The 24,006-nt window shown below is 42.6% G+C and overlaps 1 protein-coding gene across 1 annotated transcript in view; it reads left to right on the top strand.

Annotated features, from left to right (window-relative positions):
* LOC126354281 (UDP-glucosyltransferase 2-like) overlaps nucleotides 1-19,975 on the top strand; it is a 58,425-nt gene extending 38,450 nt beyond the window's left edge. The window contains exons 6-7 of the mRNA XM_050003824.1: nucleotides 17,675-17,894; nucleotides 19,225-19,975. Coding sequence (XP_049859781.1) covers nucleotides 17,675-17,894; nucleotides 19,225-19,501 — 497 coding nt within the window. The 3' untranslated portion in view covers nucleotides 19,502-19,975. The remainder of the gene's footprint in view (nucleotides 1-17,674; nucleotides 17,895-19,224) is intronic.
* Nucleotides 19,976-24,006: the final 4,031 nt, after the last annotated feature.

Below are 24,006 nucleotides of genomic sequence, written 5' to 3' on the forward strand. Positions count from 1 at the left end.
TGCTGACCATGAAACAAATTTTCAACAGCAGTGTTTGATCGTGTGCAGCAGGTGACTGACTGTTAGAATATCTGTCTACCAACGTGGATCATAACCTCCGTTAAATCCAAAATTTCACCACATTGTCTCATGGCGTGAAGATACGTGACATTTCATATTGTAATCCGTCTATCAAACCAGAATGTTAAGCCAGCCGTAACCTCGATGTTAATCGAAACGACTACGCTATCTGTTGTTACGTGTTTTCATCCATTGGCTTTCTTTCGCTACATACTCGTTCACGCATCAAGGCTCTGAGCACTATGGGACTTAACGGCTGAGGTCATCAGTCCCCTAGAACGTCGAACTACTTAAACTTAACTAACCTAAGAGTGTCACACACAGCCATGCCCGAGGCAGGATTCGAACCTGCGACAGCAGCGGACGCGTGGTTCCAGATTGGCCAAGTTCTAATAAAGACTCTAACGAACTAAATCCGAGATGGCCTTTTCAAGAAAACAGTGCAAATTATTTCTCTACTGGTGAAACTCTGAAGCTGCCATGGAGATGTGTTTTCTCAATGGCTATCATGTCAACTTGTACTGAACGTGTAGGCACTGGATTCGCAGCAAAACTTAAGCGAAGTAGCAGAGCCAACCTCCTGCAGATTTCGAGGATTAGAATGGCTTGATGATCACACTTAATTATTGAAAAGGAATCGTTGGTGGGTAGTGTGAGAATGTGTGTTGTGTGGCTTAACACGAAGGGGCAATGTGTTGCACACTTGAGCAGTCGTTTGATGTGTCAGGAAACGCACTTTTTAGGGTTTAATAGCATCTGAGAAACCTTCACGACCATACAAAAGCTCAATGATAAAGTTAGCTTTGGGCTACCCAGTCCTCTGTATGAATGGTGTACATTGTTGTTGTTGTGGTCTTCAGTCCTGAGACTAGTTTGATGCAGCTCTCCATGCTACTCTATCCTGTACAAGCTTGTTCATCTCCCAGTACCTACTGCAGCCTACATCCTTTTGAATCTGTTTAGTGTATTCATCTCTTGGTATCCCTCTACGGTTTTTACCCTCCGCGCTGCCCTCCAATACTAAATTGGTGATCACTTGATGCTACATAATATGTCCTACCAACCGATCCTTTTCTTCCCAATCCTATTCAATACCTCCTCGTTAGTTATGTGATCTACCCATCTAATCTTCGGCGTTCTTCTGTAGCACCACATTTCGAGCTTTGAGATCGACAGGAAGTGCAAAATGGCTAAACAGGGATGGCTAGAGGACAAATGTAAGGATGTAGAGGCTTATCTCACTAGGGGTAAGATAGTTACTGCCTACAGGAATATTAAAGAGACCTTTGGAGATAAGAGAACCACTTGTATGAACATCAAGAGCTCAGATGGAAACCCACTTCTAAACAAGGAAGGGAAAGCAGAAAGGTGGAAGGAGTATATAGAGGGTCTATACAAGGGCGATGTACTTGAGGACAATATTATGGAAATGGAAGAGGATGTAGATGAAGATGAAATGGGAGATACGATACTGCGTGAAGAATTTGACAGAACAATGAAAGACCTGAGTCGAAACAAGGCCCCTGGAGTAGACAACATTCCATTGGAACTACTGACGGCCTTGGGAGAGCCAGTCCTGATAAAACTCTACCATCTGGTGAGCAAGATGTATGAGACAGGCGAAATACCCTCAGACTTCAAGAAGAATATAATAATTCCAATCCCAAAGAAAGCACGTGTTGACAGATGTGAAAATTACCGAACTATCAGTTTAATAAGTCACAGCTGCAAAATAGTAACCCGAATTCTTTACAGACGAATGGGAAAACTAGTAGAAGCTGACCTCGGGGAAGATTAGTTTGGATTCCGTAGAAATGTTGGAACACGTGAGGCAATACTGACCCTACGACTTATCTTAGAAGCTAGATTAAGGAGCATTTGTAGACTTAGAGAAAGCTTTTGACAATGTTGACTGGAATACTCTCTTTCAAATTCTGAAGGTGGCAGGGGTAAAATACAGGAAGCGAAAGGCTATTTACAATTTGTACAGAAACCAGATGGCAGTTATAAGAGTCGAGGGACACGAGAGGGAAGCATTGGTTGGGAAGGGAGTGAGACAGGGTTGTAGTCTCTCCCCGATGTTATTCAATCTGCATATTGAGCAAGCAGTGAAGGAAACAAAAGAAAAATTCGGAGTAGGTATTAAAATCCATGGAGAAGAAATAAAAACTTTGAGGCTCGCCGATGACATCGTAATTCTGTCAGAGACAGCAAAGGACTTGGAAGAGCAGTTGAATGGAATGGATAGTGTCTTTAATGGAGGATATAAGATGAACATCAACAAAAGCAAAACGAGGATAATGGAATGTAGTCAAATTAAGTCGGGTGACGCTGAGGGAATTAGATTAGGAAATGAGACATTTGAAGTAGTAAAGGAGTTTTGCTATTTGGGGAGCAAAATAACTGATAATGTTCGGAGTAGAGAGGATATAAAATGTAGACTGGCAATGGCAAGGAAAGCGTTTCTGAAGAAGAAAAATTTGTTAACATCGAGTATAGATTTAAGTGTCTAAACTATTTATCGTCCATGTTTCACTTCCATACATGGCTACACTCCATACAAATGATTTCAGAAACGACTTCCTGACAGTTAAATCTATACTCGATGTTAACAAATTTCTCTTCTTCAGAAACGCTTTTGTTGCCATTACCAGTCTACATTTTGTATCCTCTCTACTTGGACCATCATCAGTTATTTTGCTCCCCAAATAGCAATACTCATTTACTACTTTAAGTGTCTCATTTCCTAATCTAACTCCCTCAGCATCACCCGACTTAATTCGACTACATTCCATTATCCTCGTGTTGCTTTTGTTGACGTTCATCTTATATCCTCCTTTCAAGACAGTATCCATTCCATTCAACTGCTCTCTGGCGTACATTAGCTGTTAACATAATAGGGTTCTCAGGAGTAGCTCGTTACAAGTGAGGAGAGAAATCTCATCATGAGGGCCCTAATAAGTTCAGTAGGGGTTCTGTGGGAAATGATTGAGAACCTGGTGTATCCTGTGCTTAGCATTTGGTTTGCTGGGCTGGTCGGAGTCTGGACCCAGACCCAGTGTTATGGTGCCTCTGCAGTGCCCGCACTGTGTTGTCCCTCACGAACACTGGTGGCCTGTTAGACTGCGTTCACACCGACTCGACCAGTCGCGCTCCGCTGATCACCACCTACCGTGTGCGGCTGTTGACTACTCCGTGCAATACGAGGCACAGCTCACTGCTGTGATGCGACAGGAGACTCATCCGCGGCCGTTTTTACGAGCGCAAAAATCAAGCGTCAGACAGCAATGCGCGGCTTAACAAACAATAAGAAACAATCGAAGAATATTCACAGCTGCTGCCAGTCGCACAAGGGATGGCACATGAAATAAATCGGAAGTATTTTCGAGATGGAAGCACCCGAGAACTGCATTGGTACAAATCTACCGACACCAAGACCATATTTGGTATAACACAACAGCATGATCGACCTAAATTTGAAGATGACCGTGTAATCGGGTGTAGATCTAATCTCGTTATGTTACACTGAATGAACTTACAGGGTACAATTATTGAACTACATGAAGAAAACTAAATTAGTTGCAAACTACGTCGTGGACGCACTTTATTCAACGTGTAAACGTCACTACAGATATTCGTATTTAATTAATGACATGTTCGACGTACCTGCCATCATTAGTGATGATGTGGCGCAGACGAATAGCGAAATTCTGCGTGACCCGTTGAAGTGTCGGAACATCGATGCTGTCGATGACCTCCTGAATGGCTGTTTTCAGCTCTGTCTTGTCTTTATTATAGCCCCAAAAAAATGAGTCGCATGTGTTCAGATACGGAGAATATGACAGCTAATCGAGGCCCATGCCATTGGCCTCTGGGTACCCCAGAGCCACAGTGCGGTCACCAAAGTGCTCCTTCAGGACATCAAACACCTTCCTGCTTCGATGGGGTCGAGCTCCATCTTGTCTGGACCACATCTTGTTGAAATCAGGGTCACTTTGGATAACGGGCATCAAATTATCTTCCAAAACCTCCACGTACCGTACAGTTAGCCACCGTGCCATCGCGGAATATGCTCAGATTATTCTGTGACTGGACATTGCACACCGCACACTCACCCGTTGAGGATGAAGAGACTTCTAGATCGCGAGATGTGGGTTCTCAGTCCCCCCAAATGCACCAAATTTGCTTATTGACGAACTCATCCAAAAGAAAGTGACCATCCTCGCCAAGGCGCAAGCTCTTGCACATACTAATCAAGGTCACGCTTTGCAGCCAACCGTGCAGTTTGAACGTCCTAACGCAAACTGTTCAGAAGTTATTATGATTTTATTTCATATAGTTCAATAGCTGTCATCCAGCAAATATGTTAGTTAAGAGTGTTTAATTCCGTGTGTGAGATGCCGAAGTTAAGAGAATGAAACTAAATTTATTGTGCTCCTCAAAAGAAATAACGCTGTATTGATATACGAGTAATAGCCCTGATACTTTACTCACTCATGCAAAAACGAGAATCAAGAAAATTAAATAAACGTCATATTCTGGTATTACATATAGTTGCCACAAGTATATAGTACGAATCTTAAGAATAATAAGTACATGCATGAAAAATGTACTCAGTTACTCGAAATACACTAACGCATGCAACCCATGCAACTCGTGTCATGTTATAAAGAAACCAGTCCAAAACAACATCTGTCAAACCAGCTGTCATATTCAAACATAGTGCTGGCTGCAGTTCTCAACCAATCAGATCCAAGCAGTTTTACTATAGGTTCGTGCCAATGATCGGTTCACAAATTTGCTCACTTGAGAAAGCTATTTATTTGTTACGTGAGAAGTCAGGATCTTCGAAACGTGGTAAATGCATATTGATTTTTTGTTTTGTTTGTGAGTTATGAGCTGACTGGTATGATGGAGCCTGCCACGATTTCCTCTCCTGTGCCAACATCATCTCACAGTAGCGCTTGCAGCCTATGTCCTTTGGTAATTGCTAGATGTAGTCCGATCTCTCTCTTCCTCTCCCTCCAAAGCTCCCTCTACTACGATGGATGTCTTAACAATGTTCTACCATCCTGCTCCTTATTGTTGTCAGTGTTTTCCATACATTCTTTTCCTCGCCTATTCGCCTGAGAAGCTTCTCATTCCTTACCTTAACAGTCCACTTAATTTTCAACATTGTTTCGTAGCACCACATCACAAGTGCTTTGCTTCTCCTCTTTTCCGGTTTTGCCACAGTCCGTGTTTCACTACCATACAATGGTGTGCTCCAAAAGTGCAGATATTTTTTCCTGAGATTAAGACCTGTGTTTGCCGCTAGTAGAATTTTCTTGGCCAGGAATGTCCTTTTTGCCAGTGTTGTTGTTGATGTTGTGGTCTTCAGTCCTGGGACTGGTTTGATGCAGCTCTCCATGCTACTCTATCCTGTGCAAGCTTCTTCATCTCACAGTACCTATTCCAACCTACATCCTTATGAATCTGCTTAGTGTATTCATCTCTTGGTCTCCCTCTACCATTTTTACCCTCCACGCTGCCCTCCAATGCTAAATTAGTGATCCCTTGATGCCTCAGAACATGTCCTACCAACCGATCCCTTCTTTTTGTCAAGTTGTGCCACAAAATCTCTTCTCCCCAAACCGATTCAATACTTCCTCATTAGTTATGTGATCTACCTATCTCATCTGCAGCATTCTTCTGTAGCACCACATTTGGAAAGCTTCTATTCTCTTCTTAAACAAACGGTTTATCGTCCATGTTTCACCTCCATACATGGCTACACTCCATACAAATACTTTCACAAACGACTTACTGACACTTAAATCTATACTCGATGTTAACAAATTTCTGTTCTTCAGAAACGCTTTCCTTGCCATTGCCAGTCTACATTTTATATAGTCTCTACTTCGACCATCATCAGTTATTTTACTCCTTAAATAGCAAAACTCATTTACTACTTTAAGTGTCTCATTTCCTAATCTAATTCCCTCAGCATCACCCGACTTCATTCCACTACAGTCCATTACCCTCGTTTTGCTTTTGTTGATGTTCATCTTATATCCACAACAGTCCATTACCCTCGTTTTGCTTTTGTTGATGTTCATCTTATATCCTCCTTTCAAGGCACTGTACATTCCGTTCAACTGCTTTTCCAAGTCGTTTGTTGTCTCTGACAGAATTACGATGTCATTGGCGAACCTCAAAGTTTTTATTTCTTCTCCATGGATTTTAATACCTACTCCAAATTTTTCTTTTGTTTCCTTTACTGCTTGCTCAATATTCAGATTGAATAACATCGGGGAGAGGCTACAACCCTGTCTCACTCCCTTCCCAACCACTGCTTCCCTTTCATGTCCCTCGACTCTTATAACTGCCATCTGGTTTCAGTACAAATTGTAAATACCCTTTCGCTTGCTGTATTTTACCCCTGCCACCTTTAGAATTTGAAAGAGAGTATTCCAGTCAACATTGTAACTGTTACTCTACTTTTTATGTCCTTGCTCCGTCCGTCGTGGCCTATTTTGCTGCGTAGGTAGCAGTAATCGTTAACTTCTATTTCGGAATTACCAGTTATGATGTGAAGTTCCTCGCTGTTCTCATTTCATCTATTTCTTATTACTTCCGCCTTTCTTCGGTTTACTCTGAATCCATATTCTGCACTCACTAGACTGTTCATTCCGTCCAGCAGATCCTGTAATTCTCCTTCACTTTCAATGAGGATAGCGAAGTCATCAGCGAAGCTTATACTTGTCATCGTTTCAGCTTCAATTTTAATTCTAGTCTTGAACCTTTCTTTTATTTCTATCATTGCTTCCTCGCTGCATAGACTCAACAGCAGGGGCAAAAGATTACATCTCTGTCTTACCCCGTTTTTAATGCGAGTACTTTTTCCCTGGTTTGCCATCCTTATTGTTCCTCCTTGACCCTTGTACATACTGTATATTACCTGTCTTTCCATATAGCTTACCCCTACTTTACTCAGACTTTCGAACATCTTGCACCATTTGACATTGTCAAGTATGATTACTATTTGAAAAGTGAACAGAAGGATTGTAGGGAAGGATGCGTAGAAACACTACGTTTATATGGCGGTACTGTTGCAGCCACAGTGTTGTAAGTCTAAAAATTGCAACGCAACTGGGACAATATTATTCTTTAAAGTTTTTTTCCAGTTTTAAAAATCCCTGCTTTTGCTGCTCCAACGATTACACTCATGCTGGTATTTGGCGATCTCGAGATCCGTTATACATCTGTTGCATCTCCCACACAGTCGCTACAGTCGTGAGTCTGATGTCATGAGACTGTAATTTCGGAATGGACACTATTTGAAATACGCGGCATTGGCGTATTTAAGGAGTATGTTTGTCTATACAGTTGCTTACTCCTTGGCACCTGCGAAACAGTTTCAGATCAGTGATACCACACGGTTCAATGCTTGTTCACACAAAAGCACAACGATGTAAAGGTTCAAATGTGATGGTTCACATGCATAGTGTTCCCAGTAACCAACCGATCTGCGTCCACTGCACGCGCGAAAACTGGTTTCGTTCCTCCATGAATAAAATGGCAGGAATGCTCGGATTTCGTCCAGTATTAATCACTGTCTTTCTCCAGTTCACATTGATAAGGCGCACATATTAATTTAAATGTTTCATCCGTGTCTTTACGTACGAAAATTCAACCCATCAGCCGACGGTAACCACAATCGCCGTCTCTTATTCGCCACCACCATATGACTCGATTCTTCGGTATCGATAGTGGAAAACAGTCTCTGTTATAGCAAAGATACATACAGATATACACATACGTACATACATACATAAATTAATCCTTGTTCCATAGATCATGAATACGACATTTCGTAATGATGTGGAACGTGTCAGCTTAAAATAAGTTTTCTTTACACAAAATAATTAATTAATTTTTTCTTCCAGTTACTACTTCATATCTAAGAATTCATCTATTGAGTAGAAGGGGTCATCATTAAGAAATTCTTTTAATTTACTTTTAAATGTTGGTTGATATCTGTCAGACTTTTAATACTATTTGGCAAATGACCAAAGATTTTTGCGGCAGCATAATTCACCCCTTTCTGCGCCAAAGTGTGATTTAATCCAGAATGGTGAATATCATCCTTTCTTCTAGTGTTATACCTATGCATTTCGCTGTTATTTGTGAATTGGGATGGGTTATTAATGACAAATTTTATAAGTGAATATATGTATAGCGAAGGTACTGTGAATATCCGGAGTTCCTTAAATAAATGTCTGGAATGTGATCTTGGGTGGGCTCCAGCTATTATTCTGATTACACGCTTTTGTGCAATGAATACTTTCTCTCTTAATGACGAATATCCCCAAAATATGATGCCATATGAAAGCAGTGAATGAAAATAGGCATAGTAGGCTAATTTACTGTTGTGTTAATACCAAAATTTGCAATAACCCTGATAGTATAAGTAGCTGAGCCTAACCGTTTCAGCAGATCATCGATTTGTTTCAACCAATTCCATTTCTCATCAATGCATACACCTAGAAACTTTGGGTATTCTGCCTTAGCAGCAGACTTCCGTTCACAGTGTATTCTACCGTAGCAACAGACTTCTGTTTATAGTCTATATTCATCAATGGTGTTATGCCATTTACTCTACAGAATTGTGTAAAGTGAAACATATATTTTCTGGTAATATTTGAATTTATTGACATTTATTGCGAAACACTATGAATAAAAAAATTATAGGACGAAAAATTATTTATATAAGTTCACTGGGGTCTATATTTAGATGTGTAGCTTCTCTATGAACAAACAGTTCTATACGCAAAAGTAGTGATTAGATTAGATTAGGTTAGATTAGATTAGTATTTGTGACATAGATCATGAATATGACACTTCGTAATGATTTGGAACGTGGGAGTTGGGGAAATAACCCACTCACTATATCCAAAAATTCATCTAATGAGTAGAAGGAGTTGCCATTAAGAAATTCTTTTAATTTCCTTTTAAATGCTATATGGCTATCTGTCAGACTTTTGATGCTATTAAGTAAGTGACCAAAGATTTTTGTGGCAGCATAATTTACCCCCTTCTGAGCCAAAGTTAGATTTAACCTTGAGTAGTGAAGATCATCCCTTCTCCTAGTGTTGTAGCCATGTACACTGCTATTATTTTTGAATTCGTTCAGATTGTTAATAACAAATTTCATAAGTGAATATATATATTATGAGGCTACAGTGAAGATCTATAGCTCTTTAAATAAGTGTCTGCAGGATGATCTGGGATGAAGTCCAGCAATTATTCTGATTACACGCTTTTGTGCAATGAACACTCTTTTACACAATGATGAGTTACCCCAAAATATGATGCCATACGAAAGCAGAGAATGAAAATAGGCGTGGTAAGCTAATTTACTGAGATGTATATTGCCAAAATTTGCAATGACCCTAATAGCATAAGTAGCTGAACTCAAACGTTTCAGCAGATCTTCAGTGTTTTTTCCACTTCAGCCCTTCATCAATGCATACACCTAGAAATTTTGAGTATTCTACTTAGCTACCGATTTCTGATCCAAGTCTATATTTGTTAATGGTGTCATTCCAGTTACTGTGTGGAACTGTATGTACTGTGTTTCGTCAAAGTTTAATGAGAGCCCATTTGCAGAGAACCACTTAATGATTTTCTGAAAAACAAACCTACTTCTTCTCGTGTATATTTCTGGCAGGTGGGAAGTCTCTGAAAATTGTCGAATCACTGCATGTGACAATAATGATGATAAACTTGTAATCTGCATCACAGATACAAAACAATACAATTGCAGAATATCTCCTGTGATTAAAAAAATGTGATTTGCTACGAATTAGGTGGATGATACTTACGTGTTTTCCAGCGATAGGATCCATAAATGTTAGGTTGTTGCATGCCTTTGAAGTGTTCCTCCATTGTTTTCCATTCTCCCTCTTTTGGTTTGCGTAACAATAAGTTGATTATTTTGGGTTATTCGGTAGACCAAACGCGGCTCTCTATAGGACAAACAATACGGCACCCAAGTGTCGAGTTTAAATCACCAAATTCGTTTTCCGAGGCTAGATACTTGAAAGTAAGAAGTGCTTTAGTCATTTAAAGATTTGAAATTGCACAGGAAGAAAAGAAACGTAAAAGACTACTACTTCTGGGAAACAAAATGATTGAGGCCCGAGTGTGTTCCGTGCCGCCGTTGGATAAGCAGCTGCAGCAGCAAGTCGTATACTTCTAGCTCACTCATTTGTTATATAGTTTAATTCTTAATTTCTTTGCGTGGTTTTGGGTACTTGCATTGTTTAATTCATATATTTCGGGCGTATTATACTATTTGAGAATTGTAGCATCGCGCTTTAGTGTTTACTTGGTAAATTCTTACATAAATTGCGTGTGAGTTTCGTATAGAAGGTGTAATTTCGAGTTTTAGTTACTGTAATCGTAAATTCAGACAGATTGTAGCGCAGTCGTTAGGCATTTGTACAGGTTAGTTGATACATTCTTTGCGTGTTTCGCTTGCGTTATCTAGGCACGGACTCGTGTTTCAGTAACTGTTGTTCAACATCGATTAGAATGGACAGGGACTGCGATTGCTGTGTTCGGATGAGGGCTGAGTTGGCATCCCTTCGCTCACAGCTGCAAGCGACTCTGACTGCGATCGCGGGGCTTGAGGCTGTTGCCAATGGGCACCACTGTGGGGAGCCGGACTTGGGTATCACGGGGATGTCAACCTCGTCCCGTCTGTCCCCAGATCGGTCTGCCGCTGTGGTTGCCCCGGTTGCTGCCCGCAGTAGAGCTGAGCCCTCGCCTGTGGTTGACTGGGAGGTCGTTCCAAGGCGTGGCAGGCAGCGAAAGACGTCCCCGGAGGCTGATCACAAAGCCTCCCCGGTGCGTCTGACAAACAGTTTTCAGGCACTGTCTCTGGCTGAGCCAGATGCAGCTGCCTGCCCTGTTTCAGAGGATCATTCTCAGCCTTCAAGGACCGGGCAATCGCAGAGGGTGGGCTTATTGGTAGTTGGGAGCTCCAATGTTAGGCGCGTAATGGGGTCCCTTAAGGATATGGCGGCGAAGGAGGGGAATAAATCCAGTGTGCACTCCGTGTGCATTCCAGGAGGAGTCATTCCTGATGTGGAAAGGGTCCTTCCGGATGCCATGAAGAGCACAGGGTGCAGCCAGCTGCAGGTGGTGGCACATGTCGGCAGTAATGACGTGTGTCACTTTGGATCTGAGGAAATTACCTCTGGATTCCAGCGGCTATCTGATTTGGTGAAGGCTGCCGGTCTTGCTTACGAGATGAAGGCAGAGCTCACCATCTGCAGCATCGTCGACAGAACCGACTGCGGACCTTTGGTGCAGAGCCGGGTGGAGGGTCTGAATCAGAGGCTCAGACGGTTGGCTGCAGATTCCTTGACTTGCGCCATAGAGTGGTGGGGTTTCGGGTTCCGCTGAATAGGTCAGGAGTTCACTACACTCAGCCGGCTGCTACACGGGTAGCGGAGGCTGTGTGGCGTTGACTGGGCGGTTTTTTAGGTTAGAAGGCCTCGGGAAAGTACGGGGTGGGCTGCAATGTCAAAGGGTGCATGGCAAATACAGGACGTGCTTGGATCAAGGAACAGTCGGAATTATAGTTGTAAATTGTTGTAGTTGTGCTGGAAAAGTCCCTGAGCTTCAAGCGCTAATAGAACGCACAGAAGCTGATATCGTTATAGGTACAGAAAGCTGGCTAAAGCCTGAAATAAGTTCTGCATAAATTTTTACGAAGTCTCAGACGGTGTTCAGGAAAGATAGGTTAGGAAGAATTGGTGGTGGAGTGTTTGTGTCTGTCAGTAGTGGTTTATCTTGTAGTGAAGTCGAAGTAGATGCTCCGTGCGAATTGGTATGGGTGGAGGTTATACTTAACAGCCGAACTAAGTTAATAATTGGCTCCTTCTACCCACCCCCAGACTCCGATGATACAGCTGCGGAATAGTTCAGAGAAAGCTTGAGTCTCGTAGCAAATAAATACCCCACTCATACAGTTATAGTTGGTGGGGACTTCAACCTTCCCTCGATATGTTGGCAGAAATACTTGTTCAAAACCGGTGGTAGTCAGAAAACATCTTCCGATTAGTTCACGAACCCACGCGAATTGTAAATGGTTGCGGAAACACACTTGACGTCTTAGCCACAAACAATCCAGAGCTGATAGAGAGCTTCATGACTGATACAGGGATTAGTGATCACAAGGTCGTTGTAGCTAGGTTCAATACCGTTTCTTCCAAATCCATAAGAAACTAACGCAAAATAATTTTATTTAAAAAAGCGGATAAAGTGTCACTAGAAGCCTTCCTAAAAGACAATCTCCATTCCTTCCAAACTGACTATGCAAATGTAGAAGAGATGTGGCTCAAATTCAAAGATATAGTAGCAACAGAAATTGAGAGATTCATACCTCATAAATTGGTAAGAGATGGAACGGATCCCCCGTGGTACACAAAAAAGGTCCGAACGCTGTTGCAGAGGCAGCGGAAAAAGCTTGCGAAGTTCAGAAGGACGTGAAATCCCGAAGATTGGCTAAAATTTACAGACGCGCGAAATTTGGCACGGACTTCAATGCGAGATGCCTTTAATAGGTTCCACAACGAAACATTGTCTCGCAATTTGGTAGAAAATCCGAAGAAATTCTGGTCGTATGTAAAGTACACAAGCGGCAAGACGCAGTCAATACCTTCTCGGCGCAGTGCCGATGGTACTGTTACCGACGACTGTGCCGCTAAAGCGGAGTTATTGAACGCACTTATCCGAAATTCCTTCACCAGGGAATACGAATGGAATATTCCAGAATTTGAAACACGAACAGCTGCTAGCATGAGTTTCTTAGAAGTACATACCTTAGGGGTTGTGAAGCAACTCAAATCACTTGATATGGGCAAGTCTTCAGGTCCAGATTGTATACCGATTAGGTTCCTTTAAGATTACGCTGATACAATAGCTCCCTACTTAGCACTCATATACAACCACTCGCTCACCGATAGATCTGTACCTACAGATTGGAAAATTGCGCAGGTCGCACCAGTGTTTAAGAAGGGTAGTAGGAGTAATCCATCGAACTACAGACCTACATCATTGACGTAGGTTTGCAGCAGGGTTTTGGAGCATATACTGTATTCAAACATTATGAATCACCTCGAAGGGAACGATCTATTGATACGTAATCAGCATGGCCTCAGAAAACATCGCTCTTGTGTAATTCAGCTAGCTCTTTATTCGCACGAAGTAATGGCCGCTATTGACAGGGGATCTCAAGTTGATTCCGTATTTCTAGATTTCCGGAAAGCTTTTGACACCGTTCCTCACAAGCGACTTCTAATCAAGCTGCGGGCCTATGGCGTATCGTCTCAGTTGTGCGACTGGATTCGTGATTTCCTGTTAGGAAGGTCGCAGTTCGTAGTAATAGACGGCAAATCATCGAGTAAAACTGAAGTGATATCAGGTGTTCCCCAGGGAAGCGTCCTGGGACCTCTGCTGTTCCTGATCTATATAAATGACATGGGTGACAATCTGAGCAGTTCTCTTAGGTTGTTCGCAGATGATGCTGTAATTTACTGTCTAGTAAGGTCAACCGAAGACCAGTATCAGTTGCAAAGCGGTTTAGAAAAGATTGCTGTATGGTGTGGCAGGTGGCAGTTGACGTTAAATAACGAAAAGTGTGAGGTGATGCACATGAGTTCCAAAAGAAATCCGTTGGATTCGATTACTCGATAAATAGTACAATTGTCAAGGCTGTCAATTCAACTAAGTACCTGGGTGTTAAAATTACGAACAACTTCAGTTGGAAAGACCGCATAGATAATATTGTGGGGAAGGCGAGCCAAAGGTTGCGTTTCATTGGCAGGACATTTAGAAGATGCAACAAGTCCACTAAAGAGACAGCTTCCACTACAGTCTTTCCTCCTCTGTTAGAATATTGCTGCGCGGTGTGGGATCCTTACCAGGTGGGATTGACGGAGGACATCGAAAGGGTGCAAAAAAGGGCAGCTCGTTTTGTATTATCACGCAATAGGGGAAAGAGTGTGGCAGATATGATACGCGAATTGGGATGGAATCCATTACAACACAGACGTTTTTTGTCGCGGCGAGATCTTTTTACGAAATTTCAGTCACCAACTTTCTCTTCCGAATGCAAAAATATTTTGTTGAGCCCAACCTATATAGGTAGGAATGATCATCAAAATAAAATAAATCAGAGTTCGAACAGAAAGGTTTAGGTCTTCGTTTTTCCCGCGCGCTGTTAGGGAGTGGAATAGTAGAGAGATAGTATGATTGTGGTTCGATGAACCCTCTGCCAAGCACTTAAATGTGAATTGCAGAGTAGTCATGTAGATGTAGATGAAGTGCACAGCAGTTTCACGAAAAACGCCGTATCTTTCTTTGCACAGCTTCACTTTCGTAAAGTGCAAAAGATGGTGGTACTACTGTTTCCAATATTCAGCATCTTACTGATTCAGTGAGTGAAGAAACAACAGCAACAGAACCATCACAGAGCAACCGGTCTCGCAACCAGAAAAAAAACCACTAAGATTAAATTGATGTGGAAATGACTTACAGCTTTTATCTAGCTAACCGTCGAGAGAAGCCGGAGAACACTTTCATTCTGAAATATTGTTCCTACTGCCAGTCCCAGATCACTTCCAAGAGATACTGAGTTATTGCAAACTGAATGATGAAATAGTTACGATGAAACGCGTTCAGTATTATCAGCCTCAAATAGATTTCCTCGACTAAGAGCAACGTCATGTGAGCTTCCAACAGAGCAACGCTGCTGCCACCAACTAGCTGTACAATCAGGTTCATGACTGTTACTGCACTCGATGTACACGGTATTCAGCCCCCGATCCCTCCTTCGAGCATTCTGCATCCCGACTCCGTGTCACAATATTATGAAGACGCTGAATCATTTCCGTGAGTGTTTCACCTTTAAATAGGGAATAAAAATGTAAGTGCTGTTTGTTCTTTTCTATAGTATAAACAATCCATATGAGCTGCTGACATCCGAAAATTCAAAGCTAAGATCAGGAAAAAATGCACGAGGAGCTAAGCACTCCTCTACACAAGCGCAAAACACGGGCAATGAGGCAAAGGGAAACGAAATGATTTGAAACCTTTTGACATGTGTCGTTAGAGGAGAGTGTTAAAGATCAGAATGACAGAGCGTTAAAGAAACACAGACGTACTCCAACGAGTTAACGAGAAAAAATGTTAACAAAAAACAAAGTCACATGAAGAGACACAATGGTTCGACACAAATTGTGACAAGAGTCCTTGCTGAAAATCGAAGGGCGCCGGCCAGGGTGGCCGAGCGGTTCTAGGCGCTACAGTCTGGAACCGCACGACCGCTACGGTCGCAGGTTCGAATCCTGCCTCGGGCATGGGTGTGTGTGATGTCCTTAGGTTAGTTAGGTCTAAGTAGTTCTAAGTTCTAGGGGACTGATGACCTCAGAAGTTAAGTCCCATAGTGCTCAGAGCCATTTGAACCTTTTTTTTTTTTTTTTTTTTTTTTTTTTTTTTTTTAACACTGAAGTGATAGCGGAAGGAAACAATCGCAGGGACAGGCCTAAAAGAACGTGGCATGATGAAACGAAGAGGATATCTTACATGTGCCAGGGATATGAATTCAGTCTTACCAATTTCAAGATTAACGGACGAAACAATAACAATAATCGAATTCGTGAACAGTGAAATCGTTTATACCGGGAGAGAAGTGTACTTGTATTCAGTTGCCACATCCAATTAGCTGGTACACTTCTGTTGAACTGTAATTCCCTATGACGGGCGTCGCTTACAAAACTCTCGACCCATCACTCCTTGAGTTGCTTTAATCAGTATAGGACCCTCTTGAAATGGGACGAACTGAAAATCTCAACAGACCCCAGTGGTAAATAATACAAGCGAAGCTAACGCTCAAATGACGCTGGAACTCGTCCTAGGACTATCCAAGACATACATTCTTACTTCTACGAACATTTGTCTTGATGATACGAGGGTCACTCCTCTACATGTTTGAAAGTTTTACAGTGTGTAGATACATCCTTAGGAACAACATTTTCATTTCCCCACATAATGTCCATCCCTCTCAACTGCCTTACGCCATCTAGGAACCGGAACATGCATACCCGCACGGTAAAATTCTGGACCAGCCGGTTAGAGCCACTGTTTGGCAGTGTGCACAAGGGAGTCATCACCTTCAAACCTTGTTCCACGAAGAGAGTCTTTCAGTTTCCCAAAGAGATGATAGTCACATGGAGCCAGGTCAGAACTGTAAGACGGGTGTTTCAGTGTTGTCCATTCGAGTTTTATGATCTCTTCCATAGTTTTTTGACTGACATGTGGCTGTGCATTGTCGTGTAACAGCAAAACATCCTACTTTTGCCGTTGTGGCCGAACAGGACTGAGTCGAGCTTGAAGTTTCTTCAGCGTCGTCACATATGCATCAGAATTTATGGTGGTTCCACTTGGCATGATGTCCACAAGCAAGAGTCCTTCGTAATCGAAAAACACCGTAACCAGCTGAATTTTTATTGTTGAGGGAATTTGCATGATTTCACTCCATTGATTGCCTCTTCGTCTCTGGTGAAAAATGTTGGAGCCATGTTTCATCACCTGTCACAATTCTTCCAAGAAATTCGTCTCCACCATTCTCGTACTGTTCCAAAATTTCGTTGCATACCGTTTTTCTTGTTTCTTTGTGAACCAATGTCAACATCCTGGGAACCCACCTGGCACAAACCTTTTTTAACGCCAACACTTTCAGTATTCTGCAAACACTTCCTTCCCCTATCCCAATGTAACGTGGGAATTCGTTCGCTGTGATGCGTCTGTCAGCAGTCACCAGTTCGTTAACTCTCTGCACATTGTCTGTAGTGTGTGCAGTACGAGTCCTGCCACTGCGAGGACAATCCTGAATATTGCCGTGCCCACTTTCATTACGTAACCTGCTTACCCAGCGACTAACTGTACTGCGATCAACATCAGCATCTCCATTGACCTTTTTCAACCTCTTGTGGATGTTTCCCACTGTCTCGTTTTCGCAGCACAGGAATTGTATGACAGCACGTTGTTTCTGACGGTACGAGTCCTGCCGCTGCGAGGACAATCCTGAATATTGCCGTGCCCACTTTCATTACGTAACCAGCTAACCCAGCGACTAACTGTACTGCGATCGACATCAGCATCTCCATTGACCTTTTTCAACCTCTTGTGGATGTTTCCCACTGTCTCGTTTTCGCAACACAGGAATTCTATGACAGCACGTTGCTTCTGACGAAGGTCAAGTGTAGCAGCCATCTTGGAGACATGCTGTGACGGCGCCACTCACGGGAACAGGTTGAACTAAGTTTGAAAACAAGCGGGTAGGATGTATCTACACACTGTAAAACTTTCACACATGCAAAATGAAAACTGCATTTTTACAAAAATAGTGTGCATTTCTTATGGAGTGACCCTCGATATAACAGTAAATGTGGAAACAAAACTGCTGTACCGAAATGGCTGTTAACTGTTGATCTTCTCTTGCACCATCGATTATTGATCTACTGTGAAGTTTGAGTGACTTCTGTTTTCTGGCTTACAGCACATCCGAATGTCCGCGTGTTCATCACTCAGGGCGGTCTGCAGAGCTTTAACGAGGCAGCTTATCACGGGGTTCCTCTACTGGGGATTCCCTTCTTTGGCGACCAGCACCACAACGTGGCGAAAATGGTCGACGCAGGCATCGGCATTGAGCTCAAATTCTGGGACGTCACGAGAGACTCAGTTCCGGACGCCATTCGCAAGCTTATTGAAGACAAAAGGTAAAATACAACAGCATGTCAGTAAATCAGCATCATTTGAAGTAGGTTATTTAGTTCAATCATTTTCTATTTTTTTTGCATAAAAATGGTCGAGTGAATTGTATAGCAGCTGCAGGAATGGTTTGTGTTTTGACGATGCTACTCTGTATATGACGATTCACGATTCGCAATTGTGACACACGGTTAATATCTGTGTACGTTTTTCTACGTGAAGGCAGAATTGATGTCATTGACCGCTTTGAAACCTGCGGTAATCTTAATACATGGGAACGGAAACGAAAATAAGAGGCTAGGAGAGTCTGGACGCCTGTTACAGTCTAACCGCAGTGAGGACAATCAGAGTTAACGTACTGATTGAATTATTTAACTGTCATCAAAAGTCTGTTGCTTTAGTGTGGATATGAAATGACTCCGAAGGACATTCTGTCTACAATTTCAGAACTCATTTAAAAGCTTTGGTTTTTGTTGTGGGAGCTGCTCCGGCTGGTGGTATGACCTGATGAAATTTGTATCCCACTGTATCTCCAACATTTCTGGTTAAAATTCAAAAACAAAATTGTCTTATTGTTATCCTAAACAGGTAGCTACCATACCGAAAATCGTAAATTGGCAGGATGGCTAGTCGTGGGTTGCCATGTGACTTGTGAAGTTATTTTTCTTTCATCAATACCAAGTGTCACAGGTAAACTCCAATAACACCAGCATTGTTCTCCTTGTGTGATCTCCAGCTACACTCTAGCGTAGATATAAAATATGTTTAGTGTAACATGTACAAGAACCATCTCAAGTATCTTATCCTTTATGATGTCACCTCAGTTTAACTGGAATTTTTGTTGTTCAGTAGGTTTGATAATGAGAGAACTATGTGGAAGTGAAAATCACTTCATGTTACCTCAAAACCGGTATCGCGGAATCTGGAACGCTCCCCAAGTTCCTTGAATCATTGTGAGTTAAATAAAATGGACATACATTTTTGTACCTGCTTACTTTAGAACATACTCTCTTTGGTTTCTAGAAAACCAGTTTCATCATTCGTTGTTGATAGGTCATTGTAAAAACTAATACGTATTCATAGGCTGTTACGACATCGTATGGTGGTTTCTCTACCATTACAAGTTTTCCCAGTTTTATTCATAAATCCTTGTAGCTTCTAATATTTGCCTACCCACCTTCTGTTTTGTATTATCCGCTTGTAAAGCAACGTTCAAACTCAATATTTCTGATTCTAACTTACTCAGTTGTGCTGACTCTTGTACTTACTCTTGACGAACTGTTACCACTTTTTAGGCTTGAAAAAAAGCGTTGTCATCTATCGTCCTTCCTTCTACAGGTTCAGCGAGACAATGAAGCAGTTCTCAGCCGTCTATCGTGAGCATAAGGAAGAGAGTCTGCCTAAAGCTATCTGGTGGATCGAATACGTACTTCGCCACAACGGCGCTCCACATCTGCGCAGTGCAGCAAAAGACCTGACCTGGTACCAGTACCTGCTGCTAGATGTCATTGCCTTCGTGCTGGCTGTAGTAGTGATCTTTTGTGTAGCTCTCTACAGTATTGCTAGGTTTCTGATCTCCAAAGCGTTTAAATCTAAGAAATTGAAAAGTAATTGAGAACCTAATCTTCTATTACACAGAAGTGTCATTGGATTTTAATTTATTGATAAACTGCGTCTTGAGTGGAATGTTGGAGCAGATACATGTATCTGTAAAACTCTTTTCATGATTGTATCTTGTGCAATACAATGTATATAAATTTTAAAACTCATTTGTATAATGTTATGAGTGGGAAAAACTGCGATTGTGAACTACATTGACATTTCTGTAATTTAAACTGCAGTTTTAGGTTGAATGGCTGGTTCTAAAAACCAAAAACCTTTTTTTGTGTGTGTCGATCAACAACTTTTTTATGTTTTTAGACAATTTTCTAAATAAAATCCTTCATCCTGTTATGTCAAGACTGAATTTGTGTAGACTTTATACTCCTATAATTTAGTTTGTTACCGTACGTTTACGAAAGTCTCCAATGTGGAAGGTTAAGAAACTATGGAGATTTTATGATTTCAGTAAATAAAAACTTTCAGAACATCTCGAAGAGTTTTCTTTATTTTTCTACTGGGCAGAATCTCTTCCTAACATAAGAAGCAGCCAGCTTTTTACCTGAATAATTTCTTGGCCTGTAAACTCATGAAGTGAAAAGTTATTTCAATTGAGGGTAAATCATAATATCTGACAGCGAGGTGGTGCAGTGGTTAGCACACTGGAGTCGCATTCGGGAGGACAATTGTTCAATTCCGCGACCGGCCATCCTGATTTAGGTTTTCCGTGATTTCCCTAAATTCCTAGAGGCAAATGCCAGGGTGGTTCCTTTGAAGGACACAGCCGACTTCCTTCACTGTCCTTCCCTAATATGATGAGACTGATGACCTCGCTGTTTGGCCTCTTCATCATCCGAGAATAAAACAGCAGAAATTCCTTCGTAATGCAAAAAACTTGTGAGAGCTGTGTACACTGATCAGCCAGAACATTATGACCCCCGACCGAGTATCGACATAAACCCATCCAGGTGCTAGCAACGTCCCCTGGCGAGGAATGACTGCCAGTCAGTCACACGCACAGTTTGTGCAGTATCAGTGAGGGTGCGTGGAATGGGGAAACGCGCGAACTACCTGAGTTTGAGCGAGGGCAGATTGTGATGGCTCGGGCGCTTGGCACGAGCATTTCGGAAACTGTACGACTTGTCAGGAGTGCTGTGACGAGTCTCTCCAACACTTGCAGAAACCAAAGTGAGACAATGTCCAGACGTCGTCGAGTTGGGCGACCACCCCTCATTCCATATGTTGTAGACTGGTAAAACAGGACAGGTGACGAACTGTGGAGGAACTAACATCAGACTTTAATGCTGGGCAGAGCACAAGTGCGTCTGAAAACACAGTGCACCAAACATGCCGAATGATGGACCTCCACAGCCGACGACCCATGCTTGTGGCAATGTTAACACTACGACATTAGCAGCTGCGACTGGAATGGGCATTTGATCATAATCACTGGACGTTGGCGTAGTGGCAGAACGTTGCATGGTCTGACGAATACCAACATCTTCTCATCATGCGGATGGCAGGGCCCGAATCCGTGATCTTCCAAGGGAACAGATCCTTGAGACCTATACTGAGGGACAACTGACACCGTCTCCATTTACTCTGGGGAACATTAACATGGGCGTCCTTGGGTCCAGTGGAGCTCATGCGAGGCACCATGGGAGCCAAGTAGTATCGTACGTTGGTTGCAGACCATGAGTACTACTTCCTACGACAGTGGCACTTTTGAACAACATAATGCGCCATGTCCCAAAGGCAGCAGTGTGAAGGAGTAGTTAGAGGACCACAGTGGCGAGTTCCAGTTGATGTGCTGGCCCCCCCCAACTCGATAGATCTGAACCCGATCGAACACATCTTGGATGTGACTGAACGTGGTGAACTCATCAACCCCTCCCTGTAATTTACGGTAATTAGCTGACTTGAGCAGGTGTGGCTCTCGCTCCCTCCAGCGACCTACCAAGGCATCACTGCTTCCATGCCACGATGCGTCGCTGCTGTTATCCGTGCCAAAGGTGGACATACCTGCTATTATGTACATGGTGATAATGTTCTGCTGATTAGTCTATGTGTGTGTATGGTGTAAAACATGAGAGCCAAATGTTATAATTTATAATTCATAAATGGCATCGCGCCGGCCGTTGTGACCGAGCAGTTCTAGGCGCTTCAGTCTGGAACCGCGCGACCGCTACGTTCGCAGGTTGGAACCCTGCCTCGGGCATGGATGTGTGTGATGTCCTTAGGTTAGTTAGGTTTAAGTAGTTCTAAGTTCTAGGTGACTGATGACCTTAGAAGTTAAGTCCCATACTGCTCAGAGCCAGTTGAACCATAAATGGCATCAATAAGCTGTCCAAAGTAGCCTCTCAATTTAAAATAACACTAGATTTTCTTAATTCCTTAAATATAAGCCATAAGAGCACAGCATATTTTACACTTCGGTTCAAATCCTTTTCTCCTCACCTCCATTCTAGAAACCTTAGGAACAGAGATTATGTCCGTGAACACAGTGACAGTAAGGGACCCTACACATTGCAAAATAAATCAGAAGCAGGGAAGAAAATTAATTTAATGGTAATAACTTTGATAACCTTTTTGTGTAAATGATTTATTTTTCCAGTACTGATGCTTAACCTGCTGTCATAACACTGAATAGTCCTGACAACATTAAAAAATTTTCATCAACAGTTTGCTTCATACTAGAGCTTTAGTTTATGTGAAGAAATTTTCCCTGCTGGAGCATGACTCGGACCCAAGGACGCCACTTTCTTGGAGATCTTGAGAAGTTTTGAGTATTCGAGGAAACAACCAATTGGTGGATCTGTATTGACCCCAAAGTGGACAAATCCTAGCGAAAGTGAAGATCCGAGTGCGAATCTCAGTCCATCACTAATATTCGCAACATATCAGGTTGAAATGAAAGGCGCATGAATAAAGAGTAGTTTCTCACAGATACGACTGGTTTAGCTAATAGAACCCATTATGTTGTTCTGGTTGTCGAGCGTTCATCACAATGACGTCACGAGTGTCTCATGGGCCTGTGACCTCCACGACCACTGGCTCACTGCATACACAGTTTCTAGTGTAAGGAAAGCTAACTGATGACAGAATTGCCGCTTGGCGCGACTTTTGCCTGTCATGGTACAGCTTAAACTGTCTCTACTCCAGTCAGTATTGAAGCAACAACGCAGTTGATATGGATCTGGAACCACGGCGTAACACTACGTTCTACACTTTGCATGACCAGGGATGACAAGGATCTCTTCTCGCTTGTTGAAAATGGTAGCCTGCAATGCGATTGGAGTCCAGTCTTAGCCTTACCACGCTACCGTCAGTCCAACACTTCACCAAACTAAGCGTTTGGTTTGATCACGTTTTTATCGGAAAGGAATATTTGCCACACTGAGTAAGAATTCTAACTGCCTGGAGGGAGATTACAGCGTGTTCAATAAATTCGTTTGTTTGTTGCGTTGGGTTGTTTGTAGAAGAGACGAAGCAGCGAGGCAATCAGTCTCATTTGGATTAGGGAAGGATGGGGAAGGAAGTCGGCCGTGCCTTTTCTAAAGGTACCATCCTGGAATTTGCCTGAAGCGATTTAGGGAAATCGTGGAAAACCTAAACCAGAGCGCTAACGCGCTGCTTCCTGGACTCAGGTAGGCGCGACGGCCCCTTATCAAATCCGCCCGGCGAATTACCGATGATGGCTGGTGTGCCATCCTGCCTGGATGTGGTTTTTAGGCGGTTTTCCACATCCTACTAGGTGAATAACGTGCTGGTCCCCACGTCCCGCCTCTGTTACACGACTCACAGACATTTGGAACACATTCACACTCTTTCACGATTTACACTACACGCAGACAGCAGGGGTACACTAATTCCGTCCCGAGGGGTATGGGGTGGCGTCAAGAAGGGCATCCAGCCACCCCTTACACATTAACCATGCCAAAGAAACAAACGAAAGAAAGAAACGGAAAACCAAAACCAGGATGGCCGGACGCGGGATGGAACCGTCGTCCTCCCGAATGCGAGTCCAGTGTGCTAACCGCTGCGCCACCTCGCTCGGTTTTTCTTTGTCAGACTGCGACTCGCACCCCCTCTCCCCCCCCTCCCCCCACCCCACCACCACTTGAGCTATCCTAGTAGTATACATGTTTGTGATCTAGCGGTAAATGTCGCTCAGAATAAACGCAAATCTCAGATTTCAAACTCACGCCTCCCTTTACCTCTTTTCGGTTAATATAATAGGGTAGTCAAAATCATTGTGACCACTGCTCCAGCAACGCATGACGTGAGAAATACTGAACTGCGTTATCTACCATTGCAGACAAACTTTACCGGAAAAATAAACCTAGGTTGGTGCGCGAGGTCTTGGAGATTTTGTCTGGTGTTTTTTCACACATGTTGCTGTCAGTGTATTTACCTGTCGTCATTTTCATTTCAGATTATAATATTTTTCTTGCGGTTACTTACTAACTATTTCATATTTGAAGGTTAAGGGGAGCGTTAGAAAACTCTGCGTTTGTAACA

The sequence above is a fragment of the Schistocerca gregaria genome, chromosome 3 (assembly GCF_023897955.1).
Source record: "Schistocerca gregaria isolate iqSchGreg1 chromosome 3, iqSchGreg1.2, whole genome shotgun sequence".
In the NCBI taxonomy this organism is placed as follows: Eukaryota; Metazoa; Arthropoda; class Insecta; order Orthoptera; family Acrididae; genus Schistocerca; species Schistocerca gregaria.